General features: G+C 38.5%; 1 protein-coding gene across 1 annotated transcript; it reads right to left on the reverse strand.

Moving 5' to 3' along the window:
• Positions 1-681: 681 nt before the first annotated feature.
• On the reverse strand, positions 682-17,474 carry LOC132117681 (stereocilin-like). The gene is made up of 30 exons (XM_059526997.1): positions 17,299-17,474; positions 16,817-16,961; positions 15,598-16,731; positions 15,082-15,106; positions 14,489-14,984; positions 12,935-13,813; positions 12,762-12,824; positions 12,174-12,299; positions 11,666-11,832; positions 11,402-11,588; positions 11,212-11,327; positions 11,004-11,136; positions 10,742-10,924; positions 10,294-10,329; positions 10,042-10,212; positions 9,781-9,927; positions 9,216-9,274; positions 8,907-9,030; positions 8,606-8,688; positions 8,388-8,523; positions 7,043-7,239; positions 6,843-6,933; positions 6,595-6,754; positions 3,437-3,606; positions 3,204-3,359; positions 2,989-3,131; positions 2,753-2,901; positions 2,550-2,647; positions 920-1,067; positions 682-784 (listed from the first exon to the last, which is right to left on the reverse strand). The coding sequence occupies exons 2-30, from the start codon at positions 16,890-16,892 to the stop codon at positions 696-698; spliced, it is 5,742 nt and encodes a 1,913-aa protein (XP_059382980.1). The 5' UTR covers positions 16,893-16,961; positions 17,299-17,474; the 3' UTR covers positions 682-695.
• Positions 17,475-18,353: the final 879 nt, after the last annotated feature.

Below are 18,353 nucleotides of genomic sequence, written 5' to 3' on the forward strand. Positions count from 1 at the left end.
ACAAAATCGCAGGCGATTCATTGCCGATTTTGAAAACAATTTTAAGTTGTCAGAGAACTACGGCTCTGTGTAGTAAATGCCATTCCATCTGAACCAGTGTTGCCAAGTCCACGGGTTGAAGTGACCCTAATCACAATAACATGATATGTAGCCCCTACAATGCTAATTTTACTGGTAAAATGGGCTGGTAAAATGTGATGATTGTGATAAATCTAATAATATATGGAGTAGATGGATTTTTATCATTAAAGGGTGGTTGTGTACACACACTGCCAATACACATTTATGTCCAAACGACATGTGAAAGTGAATTTTGCATAGTAGGTGCCCTTAAAGCAAAGAGCTGCATGTTTGTAAGAAATCCATTATTATGGTGTTTTAACTTTAAACCATTGCTTCTGGCAAAAATACAACTCCATAATCCATAATAACACTTCCTCCAGTGAAAAAAGTCCATCCCCTGTTGTACTCTCACATCAAAATACACCATCATATTTGTTTAGAACTGTTTTTGACTGTTTTCTATTTGTAGAGTCATGTGGCTTATTGTACTATTGTTTTATCAGCTGTTCTGACAACACCCATGTTGACTTTAAATAATGCTTGAAGTAATAGTTTTGCATTTGAGTTGGCATTTATTTTATATTTAAGAATTCAATAAAGAGGAACAAATAAAAAGCCTCAGGTTATAATCTTTATAACAGTATCCACAATGCACAGACAAAAACTAATAAACATTTTCTGGAGCTGCCGGCAAACCATAACGATGGAGCCTGGTTTCTGCCTGCAGAGACAAATATATTTTTATAGTAAAATGACAGACTAATAACACATCAACAATTACCATGTGCAATTCTTTTCATCTACCAAAGCATATTTAGTTAAGAATCCTAATAACAACATCCAAAATACTACTCACCTCTGTGCTCAAGGATTAATTCGCCTTCATACTGGGCCATGCCAAGTGCTTGTCTTTGTTCATTGTCTAATTCTGCCCACTGCTCTCCTGTCACGGCACACGCTTGTTCAGAGCTCAGCCAAGACAGCTGCGTGGCACTGAATACCACCTGAAATAATGAGAAACATGTCTGATGAACCAACCTCGGCAACAGTTTGGGGTCTTCCTTGCAATGATTGTTTGTTGGAAGCTCTACAGTAAGTCATTCAGAGAAACACAAATGTTTTATTAAAGGCCATTACAAATACTTATTATCATATGCACTAATGATATTCAAAACTACATAATTTCAAAATCAACTAGTCGATAGATTGCTTCAACAACCCACCGATCAAGTAACTGACCTAATCTGGATGACCTGCACAATTATGCTTGTTTGGGGTTCACTGATCTTGCTCAAAAGCTTTTCTTAGGGCATATTTGCATAAGAGAAAAAGATTCAAGTTTGTCACACAGATTTTCTTGTTTTTGGCCAACAAAAAGCTGCTTGTTTTTAAGGTCACTTCTGTATGAGCTATACTCCATATAACTCTACACTACTGACAATAGACAATGGACCTTTTTTCAGTTAAAGAGTTAATTCACCCCAAAAATTTATTTCATTAATTATTGACCCTCATGTTGTTCCAAACCCATAAGACCTGCCCAATTGCTTTTCAAAAGTAGCCCAAAACTAACTGTAAAAATTACATTCCGGGGGATAAAATACACTTTTTGTGGGGTTCCCCAGGTAAAATTTGCATTTTGGGGCTAACAACCACATTATTGAGGTCGCTTCAACACGCGGACATGAAAAACAACCGTGGACTTGGCAACATTGGTTCAGATGGAATGGCATTTACTACACATAACCGTAGTTCACTGACAATCTACACAAAATCGCAGGCGATTCATTGCCGATTTTGAAAACAATTTTAAGTTGTCAGAGAACTACGGCTCTGTGTAGTAAATGCCATTCCATCTGAACCAGTGTTGCCAAGTCCACGGGTTGAAGTGACCCTAATCACAATAACATGATATGTAGCCCCTACAATGCTAATTTTACAGAGGAAACCTGCTAAAAAATATGTATTGTAGGCTATCCCCCAGAATGCAATTTTTATCGGGGAACCCCCTCGAAAAGCGATAGGGCTAGTCTTGAGAAGCAACTGGGCAGGTTTTTTTGTGAAAACCTGCCAACGCTGATCTGAACGCATGTGCTGATGATATACTATTAATCACAGGAGCGCCTTTACTGATGAGATGCGCATGAAAATCTTTTTTGCACAGCCCTAACGGTAGGGAGAAGAACTTGGAACATTATGAGGGTGAGTAATTAATGACAGAACAACCAGTCAAAAGTGCATGACCAACATGAATTCAAGCATAATCTTCATGGTGATTGATTGTTTTGTTTTTGTTGTTGTTGTTTTTTTGGCCTCACAACTCTCAATGGCACGAATTCTTATTGGAATGACCAGATTTCGCCTGAAATAATTTGCCAAGCAGTGGTACACGTGAAGGTGCCTTTAGACAATTAGTAAAATATTGAGATCTTATGATTAACAGGAGAATAAGAGAATAAATGAAAATATGGATATCAATCACTCACAGCAAATTTTCTTGGAGCTATCAGGGTTATTGCTGCTGGTGTAAGTCCTTCCACTTGCTCTTTTATTAGTGCAGACAATACCATATCCTCCAGCCCAGCTGAGGACACAGAATCAGTTTGTTTTATTCTTTTTGTAGGCCTGCCCAATTTGGCATGTGTATATTGTTCATTGAACTGACAGTAATCAAATTCACAGTCTGTACCTGCCAAAGTCCCAATCTCAGTGAAGACCTCAGAGCCCCAGCTGCTGACTGGACCAAAGCCCAGAGGACTGGATAGGCGTGACGTCAATGCCTCGGCCTGTTGCTCAGAACACGGCAGCACCATCTCCCCAAGAAACAAAGCGGCCACACTAATGGACACAAACACAATGCTTTCGATGGTTTTGAGGTGAATCGTTTTGTATTTTGAATTGTGTAAACTGATTTTCACCGCTTACCTCAGGTTGAATGGCTCTAGATGGGAAATTTCAGAGGAACTGAAGCCACAAAGCAGATGTCCAAAGGAAACAAGCTCCACCACACCAAGTTCTTCAGGTTTTTGTTTAAGTTGCTTCATTATACCAAGGACAACTGCTCTCATCTGTTTAAAAAATAACTAGATGTATCTTTCCTGTTTAGTACTTAAGGCTAATCCGAACAACTAAAATCATACTTTCTTTGCGTTCCATCCATTGAGGTCCCCAAGATGGGCCACCACAGCCAGATTGGACAAGTTGACAGCCTGTAGCTCTCTTTCTCCCATCTCTGTCACTATACAACCCAGTTCTAACACCTGTTCTGGTTCAAGTTGCTTCACTGGTTTATACACCTAAAATAATGGTTGTCATGAGATAAAACATTGATAATCATGAGCAACAACATTTGGTCAAGCAGAAGTAGCTTAACTGGTCTGAGTTCCATCCAAAGTGCTTCACGTTGCTCGGCATCAAGTGTGTCATCCTGACCGATGAACTCAACACATGTCTTCAACTCCATCGACTTCATTCGATTTAGCTGATAAGACCTCCAGGCCGATGGAAATGTCCCTTTAATGTCTGCACAGCTTGGAATGGGTCCTAGTAGGCAACAGTACAGGTGCATCTCAATACATTAAAATTTTGTGTAAATGTTAATTTATTTCAGTAATTCAACTTAAATTGTGAAGCTTGTGTATTACATTTAACAAAAACCCACTATTCACTGTCAATATCTCACTATCTCACCACATTAGAATACTTCATAAGACCAATAAAAAAACTACATTTTTGGTGAATTGTTGGCACTCTGGAAATTATGTTCATTTACTGTACATGTACTCAATACTTGGTAGGGGCTTCTTTTGCTTTAATTACTGCCTTAATTCGATGTGGCATGGAGGTGATCAGTTTGTGGCACTGCTGAGGTGGTATGGAAGCCCAGGTTTCTTTCACAGTGGCCTTCAGCTCATCTGCATTTTTTTGGTCTCTTGTTTCTCATTTTCCTCTTGACAAAACCCCATAGATTCGCTATGGTTTCAGGTCTGGTGAGTTTGCTGGCCAGTCAAGCACACCAACACCATGGTCATTTAACCAACCTTTGGTCCTTTTGGCAGTGTGGGCAGGTACCAAATTCTGCTGGAAAATGAAATCAGCATCTTCAAAAAGCTGGTCAGCAGGAGGAAGCATGAAGTGCTCCAAAATTTCTTGCTAAAAGGGTGCAAGGACTTAGGTTTTCAAAAAACATAATGGACCAACACCAGCAGATGACATTGCACTCCAAATCATCACAGACTGTGGAAACTTAACACTGGACTTCAAGCAACTTGGGCTATGAGCTTCTCCACCGATACTGTAAGCAGACGTATCAAAGACATCTCTTTTGATGTGAAATCTCAACTGACCGAAAGATTGCGATTGTGTAAGCAGTTTGTGCTTCAACTTGATGAAAGCACAGACGTTAGCAGCACTGCACAGTTGCTAGTGTACATTCGATATTTATGGGACAATAAAATTATGGAAGATTTCTTATTTTCAAAAGAACTTGAGGGGAGAGCTACGGGTGAGGACATTTTCAAAATGTTGGACACTTTCATGTTAGAAGAACATCTGAGTTGGGAAAAATGTGTGTCTGTTTCCACTGATGGTGCGGCAGCAATGACTGGGCACAGGAGTGTAGTTGTCACCCGAATTAAAGCCAAAAATTCAAAGATTGCAGCCACTCACTGTATGCTTCATCGTCAAGCACTTGCATCAAAGTCAATGGCACCCGACCTGCATGATGTGTTGAAAGTAGTAGTAGTGGCTGTCAACTTCGTAAAGACAAATCCGCTAAAGTCACATCTCTTAGCACAGAGATGGGAGCAGCCCATGATTGGCTACTCTTCCATTCAGAAGTGCGGTGGCTCTCACGTGGAAAGGTTTTAGAGCGAGTGTTCGAACCTGATCTAGAACTGTTTTTTTCTGACCAACAGTGGATGGTGATACTTGCCTACCTTGCAGACATTTTCAGTAGTCTCAAGACTAAATCTTTCCATTCAAGGATGTTATTACACAATACTGGAGGCAATTGACAAAATAAAAGCATTAAGGAGAAAAATTGACTTGTGGGTACGTAAACTACAAAGAGGCAACACTGACATGTTTCCAAATCTATCCGAATTTTTGGATACAAACTGCATGGGAGTGGACTTCATGTTCAACACCATTACCAGTCACCTCACCTCAATGAATCAAACAATTCAGTCACTACTTCACAGACACTGACATGGAGAAATATGACTGGGTTCGAGAACCTTTTTCTTGTGATGGGATGGCCAGTGGCCTCAACAGAAAGGCTGTAGATGAACTTTTGGAATGGTCTAGTGATCATACTCTCAGGGTGAGATTTAATCAGCAGGGCCAAGCAGAATCTTGGCCCACAGTTGAAAAGGAGTTCAAGGAGGTTGCACTTCAGTCCATGAGAATAATGCTGCCTTTCCCAACAACATATCTTTGTGAGACAAAGATCTTTTTCATCCATGATGGCAATGAAGACAAAATACAGGTCACGGCTTAATGTGGAATATGACTTGAGAATTTGCCTGTTTCCAATAACACCCAGAATTTATAAGATCTGCAAAGAAAGACAGTCTCACCCTTCCCACTAAAGCAGGTTGTGTGTATTTGTACAGTGGTTACTAAATTGATGTCTGCATTGCATGATTTCTTTTATATTGTAAAACTTGTATAATACTGTATATTTCTTTCGTATTGTAAAACTATTTATTTTTAAGTAGAGTAGACATTGTTTTATGTTTCTTGCAGAAAAAAAGATTGCTGTTCAAAATGCAAACCAAACTGTTGAGCCACTGTAATTATAATACATCAAAATGTTATAAGTTTCATGAACTTATTTACAGAGTATATGAAAATTAACTTTTCAGTATTCTTCAACATTTTCAACTATGGACATCATAAATTACTGTTCAGTGTTCAATGCTTTTGCACTTTTCAGACAATATTATTAACTGTTGTAATAACATAACTGTCAAAACTGATTTATAACAATTTGTCATCTTTCATGAAATTTAATAATTTAATAAATTTTGTATATTTTACATCAGAGAAATAAGGCTACAAAGAGAAGTCGTTAGTTTGGGGAAGTTGTGGCCTAGTGGTTAGAGAGTATGACTCCTTTGAGTCTCGGGCCGGCAATACCATGACTTAGGTTCCCTTGAGCAAGGCACCGAACCCCCAGCTGCACCGCAGCTTAAATGGCTGCCCACTGCTCTGGGTGTGTGTTCACGGTGTGTTCATTTTGGATGGGTTAAATGCAGAGCACGAATTCTGAGTATGGGTCACCATACTTGGCTGTATGTCACGTCACTCACTTTTTCACTTTAGAATTGATGCTCCGACATTATATAAATTCATTTGTTTAGTTTTTTGGTACAATCTAAAACTTTTAAGTAAAATTTAAATTTGAGGATGTTTTGCATCATGAGTTTTCTTTTGGGGGGCCACAAAAGGATTCACCCTACACAAGGGGGCCTCCTACTGAAAAAGTCTGAACCACTGCTGTAGATGAATGCAGCACACACAACTCACCCCTTCTCATCCACCATCGACCTTTAACGATCCCGTGAGTAAGCCCGTTCATCTTTTCTCGTAGTCCTTTCAGATCCAAACAAGCCTTTCCCAATTCACTGCTCTTCCAAAGCCACTGGCTCATCAGGACCCGCTCAACTGTGTCTTTACCTAAATCACCCTTGATGGAAGAAGGAAGATGTTAAAAGTGATGATATCCTGCACAATATTGAGCTTTCATTGACTGGAAAGGCCTGTGTTTCCCTTACCAGAGGTAGGGATCTTATCTGCTGAGGCGACAGGGTGAACAGAAGTCTACCCACATGCTCAACATCCCCAACCGTCCATGTTTTCGGATCTCTGTTGCATACAACAGCGGCTTTGTCAAATTCCCAGCTTGTCATGTGGAACTACATTTTGCAGTTGCAGTCAGAACAAAGAGGATGAAAATAGAATGACTTTATCTCACCCCAGCATGCGTCTCTCTGTGAGCAAAGCTGCTATTTGTCTGAAGCTGTCAGAGGGCAGGCAATATTGTTTCAGTTCCTCTAATTGCAGTTTCAGAGCCTCTCTGTCTATATCAGCTAACACATCTCTGTCCAGGAAGGGCAGAAAAGGACCGAGCATGTCCATGGAGGCCCCGGTGAGGCCATTTTCAGAGATGCCCTATCAGTGGAGACAAAAGGATAGAAAAGAAGGAATTTTGAATTAACAATGTGTATTATGTATCTGATTATTTGGCATATTTGACTTGTATTGACATACACTGCTATTCAAAAGTTTAGGATCAGTAAAAGGGTTTTTAAAAGAAATAAATACTTTTATTCATTAAAAAATGATCCATTAAATTTATTTTAATTGAATGTATGTACTAAATGTTCTATTCATAATGTTTTTTTTCTTCTTCTGAACTTACTATTCATCAAATATTCCTGGAATAATAATAGCAGTCAGGATCATAGTTTCCAAAAACATTCAAAGCAGCACAAATTTTTTTTAACATTAATAATATTCATGTTTTCTTGAGCAGCAAATAAGTATATTGGGATGATTTCTAAAGGATCATGTGACACTGAAGACTGGAGTAATGATGCCAAAATTCAGCTTTGCATCACAGCAAAAAAAAATTATATTAAATTAAATACTTAACCATGTCCATATATTCCACATGTGTGACCCTGGACCACAAAACCATAAGGGTAAATGTTTAGAAATCGAGATTTATTCTTAATCTGCAACCTGAATAAATAAGTTTTCCATTGATGCATGGTTTGTTAGGATTGGACAATATTTGACTGAGATACATCTATTTGAAAATCTGGAATCTGAGGGTGCAAAAAAATCTAAATACTAAAAAAATCATCTTTAAAGTTGTCCAAATGAAGTTCTTAGCAATGCATATTACTAATCAAAAATGAAGTTTTGATATATTTATGGTAAGAAATTTACAAAATATCTTAATGGAACATGATCTTTACTTAATATTCTAATGATTTTGGGCATAAAAGAAAAATGTATAATTATGACCCATACAAAGTTTTTTTTTGGCTATTGCTACAAATATTCCCCAGCAACTTAAGACTGGTTTTGTGGTCCAGGGTCACATTTTTTGAAATGCATTCTGCAACAGTAAAACTAGATTTTAATTAGGGTTTTATTTCTAAAAAATAAAAATGAAAAAAAAAATTGGTGACAATACGAGCTACTGGATGAGGGCATAGTTCGTCTGGGTCACTGGGAAACGTCTATGAAATGTTTCCCTACATTAACTTCAGCCATGAAAAGATGAAAATCCACAATAATTTAGTGCTTACGAGTACATCGATTGCTTTCTCTGCTAGGGCCATTTGCTTGTGTCGTGGAAGCTGGAGAAAGTCAATAAAGTGTTGTCGAACATAGTCCAGTACACTAATGAGAGAGGAGTTAGACAGGTGCTCCAACATGGTCAGCCTGAGAGACAAAATAAAACAGAAAGACCATGTATGTAAAAGACAAACAATTGAGAATCTGAATAGACAACTGCTGATCTTACGGTAATCTTGCAGCAAATGAACGGTCCAAGTCATTTAGATCAATATCAGGCCGTTTCCGTAGCTCCACCACAACGCATTTCCTCTGTTGAAACATAACATCAGTGTTGTTCATCTTCCACAGGCAAGTTAAAAACCTCCCTTTCATACCAAGTTATGTCATATACATTATTGGTGAGGAACATGGGGTACAAAAGTGCAGTGTACTATTTTAAATAATGTTACTTAATCAAAATATTATCATCTCTGAATTTTGTATTCGGACGTTTATGTGTATATAAATAAGAGTTCTCATATTCTTACCAAACCAGGTCTAAGTCCTCCTGGCAATTTAGTGATGAATTGCAACAATTCAGAAAAGCCTGACTCATTTACCCAAAGCTTCAGCCATTCACAGCTCATGCCACCAGCAATGCGACCTAAATCTCTTCAGTGAGGGGGGCAATTTTTTTTTCATGAATGTTTATGAAATTTGAAAACAACACAAATATAAAAACAATGATGATATGATGCATCTAAAACCAGCATGAATTTTCCAAGGAAAAATATAGCAGGTGAAGCTAGCCGACCAGTCAACAATCATAAAGTACAGTAATGTTAGATATCACTTACAGTATTGACTCTCTTGTGATGTTTACGGTCCGCTGAATCATTTTGAACAGCATTTGAGCCTGTTGTGTCAAATACAACAAGTGAGTCTGAGAAACTGGATCGCCTGAGGTTATATCTGATACACTTTTGGCTGAGACAAGGTCTCTTTAATGTGGGTGATTATTAATTCATATTCCCTGGTGGAGGCTATTGTACCACATTAAGATCAATTTGCTTGATGGCAGTTGAGGGGCTCAGATTATTAATTTACTGAAAGGCTCCTTTGAAGCATGACAAGTAATCCACCGAAGAACTTGAGATCAGCTTTGTCTGGCAAGAGCAGTACAGGGCACTGAATGTAATGTACAGAGTGCAAGAGCCGAATATTCAGTGCTTCTAAGGTTTCATTCAAATGCTCATATCAATTTCTGAGAGAAAATATAAATTTAACATTAAAAAGATTTGATCTTCCTGGATAGGGCTAGCTGAAGACTTGTATTTTTTGTGCAAGATATGCAACACTGACAGTCTGTGAACTAGAAAAAGCAAGTTTGCCCAAATCAAAGGTATGGAATTAGGTTTGTACCTGTTGGTGAGACCATGGCATGTGCTTATACACAGATATGTGATGAAGGACAGTCTCTCCGTCTAGATCTGACATTAATTTCCTCAAGGAGACGAATGGCAGAAGGCATTCCAACTGCTGTGTTATATTTGCAGTGCCTTCCAGAGCCTTCAAACAAAGAGCATGTGTTACATACCAACAGACCGAACCAAGTCTAATGCATAAACACAAATTGGAAATGATGATTGGTTTGTACAGAGTTTAAGCACTAGAAGTTCAAACCTGTTGGAGTGTGAAATGAACCATCGCTCGATGAGCAGGTTGCAGGTGAGCCAGCATTAAACTCCAACACCGACAATCAGGTGTAGATTCAAATACAACCAACTTCCTCAAGAAAGAAGGCCCCAGACCCGGAAACAATGGCTTCAGTCTGCAGAGCATGTTGGCACTGAACTAAACAGGATTGAGACTGTGAACACAGGACTCACTAAACGTAAGCATCATAATTGGACTGGTGTACAATATGCAGCTTACATGTGTTTCTGCTATTTTGTTCAGTATCTGGAATGCCTGCATTAAAAGAAATGGAAAATGTTTTAATACAGTATATACATAAAATAATGCAATATAATATATCTATTTGTCTGTCTATCTTAGAGGCATCCAATCCTGTTCCTGGAGGGCCACTCTCCTGCAAAGTTTAGCTCCAGTTGAACAGACCTGAACCAAGGTAATCAAGGTCTTCCGGATTACTAGAATGGTCAAGGTAGGTATGTTCAACAAGTTGGAGCTAAACCCTGCAGGACATTGGCCCTCCAGAACCAGGACCACCCCTGATACACAGTATAATTAAAGCTTATGCAATTCCAGGCAAGTAAAAAATTTGTTGAATTCTTTTTCCTTGTATTCAAAGTTGAATTTCAATTGTGCATCCTGTTCAAATTAAGAAACTAAAAAAAAGCTTTCATTCTAATGGTCTTACCTGAGCAGGTGGGAAAGTTGGCATACCGGGCAGAGTTACCATTTCCAACAACTCGTTTGAGGACAACGGCTCCAAAAATGAAGCACCCATTTGTGGCAGCATACCATGTAACAAAGCCATTGTCGAAGTTGACAAGATACTGGCATTTAAAGATTTAAGGGCCACCCCAAGCCAGTGTGAAAGCTGTAGATAAAAGAACTCTTCATGAATAAAATTTAATAATATTACATGATGCACAACATACAAAAAAATCAAGGCTCACTCTGCCACTTCCACTGATGTGTCCCTCTGATACACATTGTGCCAGCTGCTGCCACAGGACAGGTGAGAGATTCGATGAAGACAATAACTGTTGTAAGTCCTCAGAGTTCAGGTAACATATGAGAATTCCTAACCTGTTGTGACAAACAGTGTCTTTTATTTGTTTATAAATTTACAAATGTCATATGATGTGGAACTTGAATTTGTACTTCATTATGTTGTCACTCGTCAGGTTCTTCCCTCGGCCGAACACGGTACGAAGTACATGGCGCCCCCTTGTGGGATCCAGACTGCTGTTCCCCAGCATCTCCATTAAGGGCGTGAGCTGTCAGACATTCACATTAATTTCAGGAAGTGAAAAGAAAAAAGCAGATTTCCTGAAGAGATATTACTACTTACTTGTTGAGATGAGAGCTGCTGAAAGTGACTGACTGGGAGATGTGGAAGTAGAGGCAGAATAGAGCTGAGGAAGTGAGGAGGCCACGAAGGCACATCTCCAGCTGCGCTGGACTGCAACAGGCGTTTTATGAAGGCTTGTTTTTGTAACGACTTCATCTCAGAGCTGTGATCACTAATGGCCAGCAGTCTGGAGCATGTGAATAATTGAATTAAGGAGGACACTGGACTAAATCATAAAATATAGTTTTGATATGATCCACTTACACACTTTCATTGACCATGAGGGAGGCAGGGAAGGTCATAATGTCTGAGACAGACATGTACGGTATAAACTGGGAGAGGTCGATGAAAAGCTCTGGTGTGACATGTGGAAACTTGTGAATGAAAGCAGCTGTCATGGTTTCCATGGCCTCTTGTTCTTTTGGAGAGACCTGTGAATAGTACGTATATATGGACTTCTAAATAGAGATGCATTATATATTGGTACTCTATCAGTTATTATAATGGCATCTTTTAACAAATTTCAAAATGAATATACATACTGTTCATTCTAAAGTTGCACTGCAAAAATATCAGTTGTGTAATTTGGAAGTTTTCGTATTTATTTTTAATTTAAAAATAGAGTTTAATAGCATTTAATTTGATTAAAATTATTTTTATTTAATTTTATATGACTAAATATGAAAATGATCAGCTTATCAACCAGATTGCGCTGTTTTGGAACAACATCTGAACTAACCTCCATCATGTAAAACATTGTTTTGTTGTTTACCTGTATAGTTTCCACTTGAAGTTGATCCCAACTCTGATGAACATGGGAAAGGAATCTTTTCACAGCATCATTTTCCGCCGACATAACTACACTCCGAATACTCTCTCTAGGCATCTGTAGGTACTCCTTGGAGAGTATGAATGCCAGAATTAGACATAATAGTGCAGTTTTGGATAATAAAGATAATTTTCTTAAATATGAAAAATCCCATTTCTAATTCCTTATGATTTTAGCACAGTGATAAATTTGCAGTCATTTTGTGTTTATAATATCACACTTATTAGCTTTCTCACATAGTGAAAATATATTTTTATATACCTTTATGAAAACCAAATGTTGGTTTCACAATTTTGGGTTCACTTTCAGTGAACAGTTCATAAAGAACTTTTTTTCTTAGTGTATCCACTGTAAATAACCTTTTGTGCAATGGAAAGATTCTGTAGAAGTTAAAGGTTCTTTATGGAGAGTATATTTTAAAAAATGGGTCTTCTGTAATGAGATTATCATATAGGGCTACGGCACCAAAAACCTTGAAAACCCTTGGTTTAACTGACTAGATAATTTAGCATCAGAGAGAATGAGTAATACCTGCATTATAAATCTTAAAGCAGAGGAGTTGCCCTCCCTCTGAATGAGATCCCACAGGACAGGCTGCTGGGGAGAAAGGCCTTTGAAACTGAATGCATTAAGCTGAATGCATGGTGATATAATAATAAAATACTAGCCTGAGAAACAATGCAATATTTAAAGGCATGACGTACACTGAAACAGCTTAAAAGATCTTCTTTTAAGGTGGAGTTCTGCTCTGTCTTCAGGAAGACGCCCACAGTGTGAAGGACACTTATTGATGCATCGGGCCGTAGAGTGGTCCAGAAGGAAGCATTGTCTTGAAGGCTGGCCAGAAGAATGGCCTGACCCAGGCTCTGACGCACCTCTCGTTGTCCCTCCTCCAAACCTGCAGGGAGCCCCACCACAAAGTCCAACACTCGAAGCACGTAGCTCACCGTAGCTAACCATCCCGTGCGTTCATCCACTGTTCCTTCACATAGAGTGAGCTTATGAATAGCCTCTTGTAGAATAGCCAAGGGGTTCACACAAAGTTGAGATGTGTCGAAGTCATACGGTGCTGGCAGCATGTCAAACAGCTTCTGGAGGACGCACTTGGTGCCCTGCTTCTCTTCAGAGTTCAAACAGTAGTCTAAGAACAAAGGTTGCTTTAGAACCAATGTGAGGTACAGTGTGGCGTTTTTGCAAATATAGTCCTTCAAACCAGCTTTATTGCTGCAAATCTCAAGTGCGGTGGTGTTCATAAAATGTTCTGCTTTCCAGTTCGAGTAATCGCAGTTTTCTTCGGGGTGTGGGTGATTAGGGATGGCTTTGGAGCAGTACTCGGCTGCCCAGCTCCCATCTTGAGGTATTTGAGACGAATCATTTCCGCACAAAGAGGCAATAAGGGCTGTGTTATTGGGCAGAAAACATCTTCTAAAATCCTGGGCGGTTAGAGTTTTGCTGCTTAGCAGTGTTAAGCAGTCCTCAGGGGCGTCTGGAGAAGATCCCCCAGAAACATCATTGGAGAGTTGAAGACAGAGGTCATCAATACTTGACTGGTTGAGGTACTGGTAATCCCGTGTAGATTCTGCCTGAGAAAATTTCACAGCAAGGTGATTGCAAATGCAGAAAAACTTTAAAGTGATAGTTAGCTCAAAAATGTCAATTCTGTCATCGTTCACACATCCTCCTCAATCCAAACTACAAACTTGTTTATCTTTGAAACACAAAGAAAGATTTTTTTTAATGAAACCTAAAAGGGTCCCTAGATTGAAGTCAAGGTGACTAAAACTTAGAAGCTCCAAAAAGGTCATAAAGGAGTTTATTAAAAACTCCTTGTGAAGAAACTCAACAAATTAATTTAGCTTTAATTCACATTTATACAGACCACATCATATATTGTAAATATGGAAGGTTCTATGCATATTAGAAAAAACTGGTTCTCAGTGCATCGTACACATATATATGAGATTCTGTGGTTACTTTACATAATGTGCTCTTTGTACAGTATGTGTGTCAATTTAAAAGTAAATTAAATCTTTAATTGTGAAATAAACCATGCGATTCACATATATGAATTTTAAAATGCCTTTTTTAAATGTTTTGGATCTTCTCAGAAGCTTCTAAGGTATCATTTAAATAATCTTAACTTGTGTTTCAAATATTAAGCCTTGGCTTAGGTGAGTAAATGATGACAGAATATAAATTTTGGGTGAACTAACCTTTAAATACCTTCATAGTAACAAACAAAAAGTAACTTGATGTACCTGATGTGCATGTTGAAGCCAGAATGTAGAGTTGGCACACACCGTCCTGTTAAACTCGTGAGCGAAGAATTCGCTGCAAATGTGAACCCAAAGAAAATCTTCTTCCGCTGCCGAGAGGTACCAAGCAGCATCGGAGCAGGTCACGTACAGGTCTACCCCAAAATGGTTGACTTCAGGGTCCTGTGAGCCATTCTCTCCATCGAAAAGATTACAGTAGAGAAAGACAGTAAAATTTGAGACACCAGTGAGACCAGGGATGGAGGCATTACAGGCAGCTTCCAGAATCTCTGCTGAGGGTGAAGGGTCTGAATCACTCTGCTCTTGGACTTTTGGCTGGAACTGGTGAAGTTTAGGTCTTCTAGATGAGTGCTGAGGTTTCAAAGTCCTTGTTTCCTCCTCTGTAGAGGGGCAGGTCATCAAAGACGGCCTGCTGGGTAAACCATCTGACCTGAAACCCATCGCTTGAGCGTTCCATGTCAAGTTATGTCTAATTCCCCTGTACAAAGAGGACAACAAAACTGTTCATTTACAATAATCTTTACTATATACTTATAGTGTAATAATTTAAAGTCTTGCTTATCCATGACACTCACCACAATATTAACTGCCTGAGGTCACCTTTACAAAGAAACAAAAGTCAATGGAAAAGTTCTGGGTGAATAGTTATATACAAATCACAGATGATTGCAGAACAATGTTGATTAATTGAAGAAAATGGAGAGCCAACCCCTGTATTATACTATTGGACTTGATGTAACAGCATAGCTGGGCACATAATACCAGTGGTATATGGTTACCCACATAAAAGAAACAGGAGATTTTTCCAAGCTATAGGATTTAGAGCTACAGAGATCTGGTTAATGACTAGCAATGCCATTGTGATTTCTGTCAAAGTTGTGCGCCGTTCAGAATTTAATTGAGAATGCCTTTTGAAATCAAATTTCTTCATTTAAACTGGATGGAAGGACAGAACGACAGACAGAATAGTAGAAAGATAAAAGTGTAAAGTAACAGATGTATTTTCCTGATGTTCTGATTTAAATGAATGTTACAGATAACCATTCTATGCGTTATGCAGAGTGTGTGTAAAGTAGCAGTGCTCTACTTGCCAACAGAACATCTTCCATGGTGACTGTTCTGTGGTTCGCCCACCATGCTGCTGACATTATCCAGCAGTGCCTTGGTCATATGTGACACTTTTCTTCTCAGATTACCATACACGCTGCGGCCGACATTGTGCAGAAATCCATGTCTGAAGTTATCCAAGCCCCGCAGGAGGGCAGGATTACGCTCCGTGAACTGTACTGCTCTTTCTCCTGCGCTTGACCTCGACAAAGCCTTAAGAAGCAGAGCCTGCATAGAAGCAAGGCTCTCCGAATCAGTGCCCGATTGGTTCAACAAGAGCTGCTCCTCACGAAGCACCTCGGGTGGCACGAGGAAGGGTTTAAAATGTCCTAAAGAGAGTGCGGCATCTCTTTGATTGTTCTCCACACTCAGAGGATGCAGACTGACCACAGGTTTCCAGTTCCTGGTCTCCATAAAGCTGATGAGCTGCTCAAGCCAACTCAGGTTGAAAGCACAATCATTTCGCCCTTTAAGGACACAGATGAAACCCTGGAGACCTGCGATGGCCTGGCCGTACGTCCCACTGACCAGAGCTTGCAGAACCGTTTCGAGCAAAGCGCTGATAGTCTTCCAGTTCTGGGAAATGAAAGTCAAGATGGGTCTTTGGGGCTGGCGTTCAGTGAGGGTTAAAATGCTTTGCACCAACCCCAGAAGTCCATCCCAATGTGGGCTGCCCCGGAGCGACAGAAACAGATCCTGAAACCTGAAAGTGGGTCGCGGAGGACTCTTCCCATCCCATAATCCGAGTGACACTTCCCTTCCAGTCTGAAGAAGAGAGTAGAGCAGGTTTTCCCAAAACTGGTCATCACCAGAAGGTTCCTGCCGATCGTCTAATTCTGCACTCATCTCTTGCAGATACATGGAGATGTTATAAAGGAATCCCGAGAGCCTGTTTCTATCGAAGGCTTTGTTTAAAGACGGGAGACTCTTGCTTTTCCTTGGCAGGACACCTAGAGATTTAAGGCCTCCCATGATGCTCCTCACTATGGAATAAATTTGTTGATCTTTCTGTATTTCTGCTGGTGGTTGTACTCTGTGTGGGTTCCATCCTCCACCCTTCCTCCATATCTCAACAAGCTCTTTCAAAATCGCCTCCTTCTGTTCCTCTTTATTGCTCTCTAAAATGAGAGAAAACATTGATAGAAGTTAGAGTGTGAAACAAACTGAGTCATTGAACAAACAACACAGGAAGTATTGTCTTACCTCCAGCATTGGCTGATAGTTGTTCCAGTATAAGCAAAATCACTACAATTCCCAACTTGCCCATCCTAAGTTCCATTTTCTCAAAGTAGAATGAACAAAGTCATTTTGTTGTCTTTGTAAGACTGCATTTGAGTTCCTTTAGGAGCTGACGGAGACATTCAGAGCGTAAAGTGTCACACTGTGGAGTGCACATGAAATCTTAATAACTATCCGCTGTCACTTGGCTAAACTTTCATAAAGAAAAGTTTGCCACTTTCCAAACTATGCAATTTCTAAATACATCAAAACAAATCTCGTCTTAAAAAAAAAAATTTAAATGCTCCAACTAAATTTTGATTTCATGCATTCATTAAAAACTACAAATTAGACTGTAGAAACCTTTTTGCAAAACTTACCTATATGCATCTTGTCTCAGACAAACAAAACATAAAATTCAGGCATTTGTAATATACTAGAAAAATCAACAGATTTTTAGTACTTACAAGAAGTTGCATTTCTTTGATCCTGTCAGTATCTATGAAAATAGGATTGTGCATGAGTGTGAGCGAATTATTTCTCTATCCTTCTCTCCACATCCTTCTCTCTCAGCATTTGTCACTTTTTGATCCGCTCCCCCTCCCAGTCTTTGAGATTCAATTGGATCCTCAAAAGCTATAGCTTCATGACTGTGTGCTGGAGTGAGAGGCCAGAGGCTCAGTGATGTAATATGAGAAAAGAGAAAGCCCAAGGAACTTCAAGAGTGTATACTCTTGTATCACAAGGCAATTTCATAGTAATTAAGATTAAAAGAGTTACGAAGGTAGGTCATTACTTTAGACTGAAGCTTAAACAGGGCACAGTAGATTTGCAAAAGATAAAGCACTTTCAGATTATGCTGCGTATAATAAACAATCAATTGTATAATCATTCTTTCAAAGTCTTCTGATAGAAATGTTCCAAAAATATATATAACACAAGATTTATGGTGATAATGACAATTACTTAAAGTGTTGTTTAAGAATTATTTATACACTACAGTATGTAAATAAATAATATCATAGTATTTATTAATATTTTGAATAATTTTATTTATATATTTTTCATTTTAGCCATTGTTATGTGCTTTTGTCTTTTCTATTTTTTATTATTTATTTTTAATTCAGTATTTAGTAATTTATTTTTATTTTTTTAAGTTTTAACCAAAGTTTATTTATTTAAATTTTAGTTTAGGTATTTCAACTCTATAATTCATATAATTGCCAGGGTAAGATTTCTAATTTCATTCTATTGTACTTATTATTGTTTCCTTATTATTGTTTTGAATTTGAATACTTTTGTAAGTTATTATTTTTAATTTTTAATTTTAATTATAGTTCATGTTTTTTTGTTATGTGCTTATGGTATTTTATTTGGGTTTTTTTTCTTTTATATTTCTACCTTTTATTTCAGTTTAAGTACTTCGGCTTAAACTTATTTTAATTCATTTTAATTGCCAAATCAACATAAACTTTTAAGTATTTCATTAATTTTTTATATTTTATTTTTCAACTAAACAAAA

Source organism: Carassius carassius, chromosome 3 (genome assembly GCF_963082965.1).
Source record: "Carassius carassius chromosome 3, fCarCar2.1, whole genome shotgun sequence".
In the NCBI taxonomy this organism is placed as follows: Eukaryota; Metazoa; Chordata; class Actinopteri; order Cypriniformes; family Cyprinidae; genus Carassius; species Carassius carassius.

What these genes read in the sequence shown, in the direction of transcription:
- LOC132117681 (XM_059526997.1), bottom strand. Translation starts at nt 16,892, where the DNA reads ATGGAACTTAGGATGGGCAAGTTGGGAATTGTAGTGATTTTGCTTATA. An exon ending in CTCAGGCAGTTAATATTGTG is followed by an intron (nt 14,985 to 15,081) that starts GTGAGTGTCATG and finishes CTCTTTGTACAG; the next exon opens with GGGAATTAGACATAACTTGA. An exon ending in GAGGACTTAGACCTGGTTTG is followed by an intron (nt 8,689 to 8,906) that starts GTAAGAATATGA and finishes ATGTTTCAACAG; the next exon opens with AGGAAATGCGTTGTGGTGGA.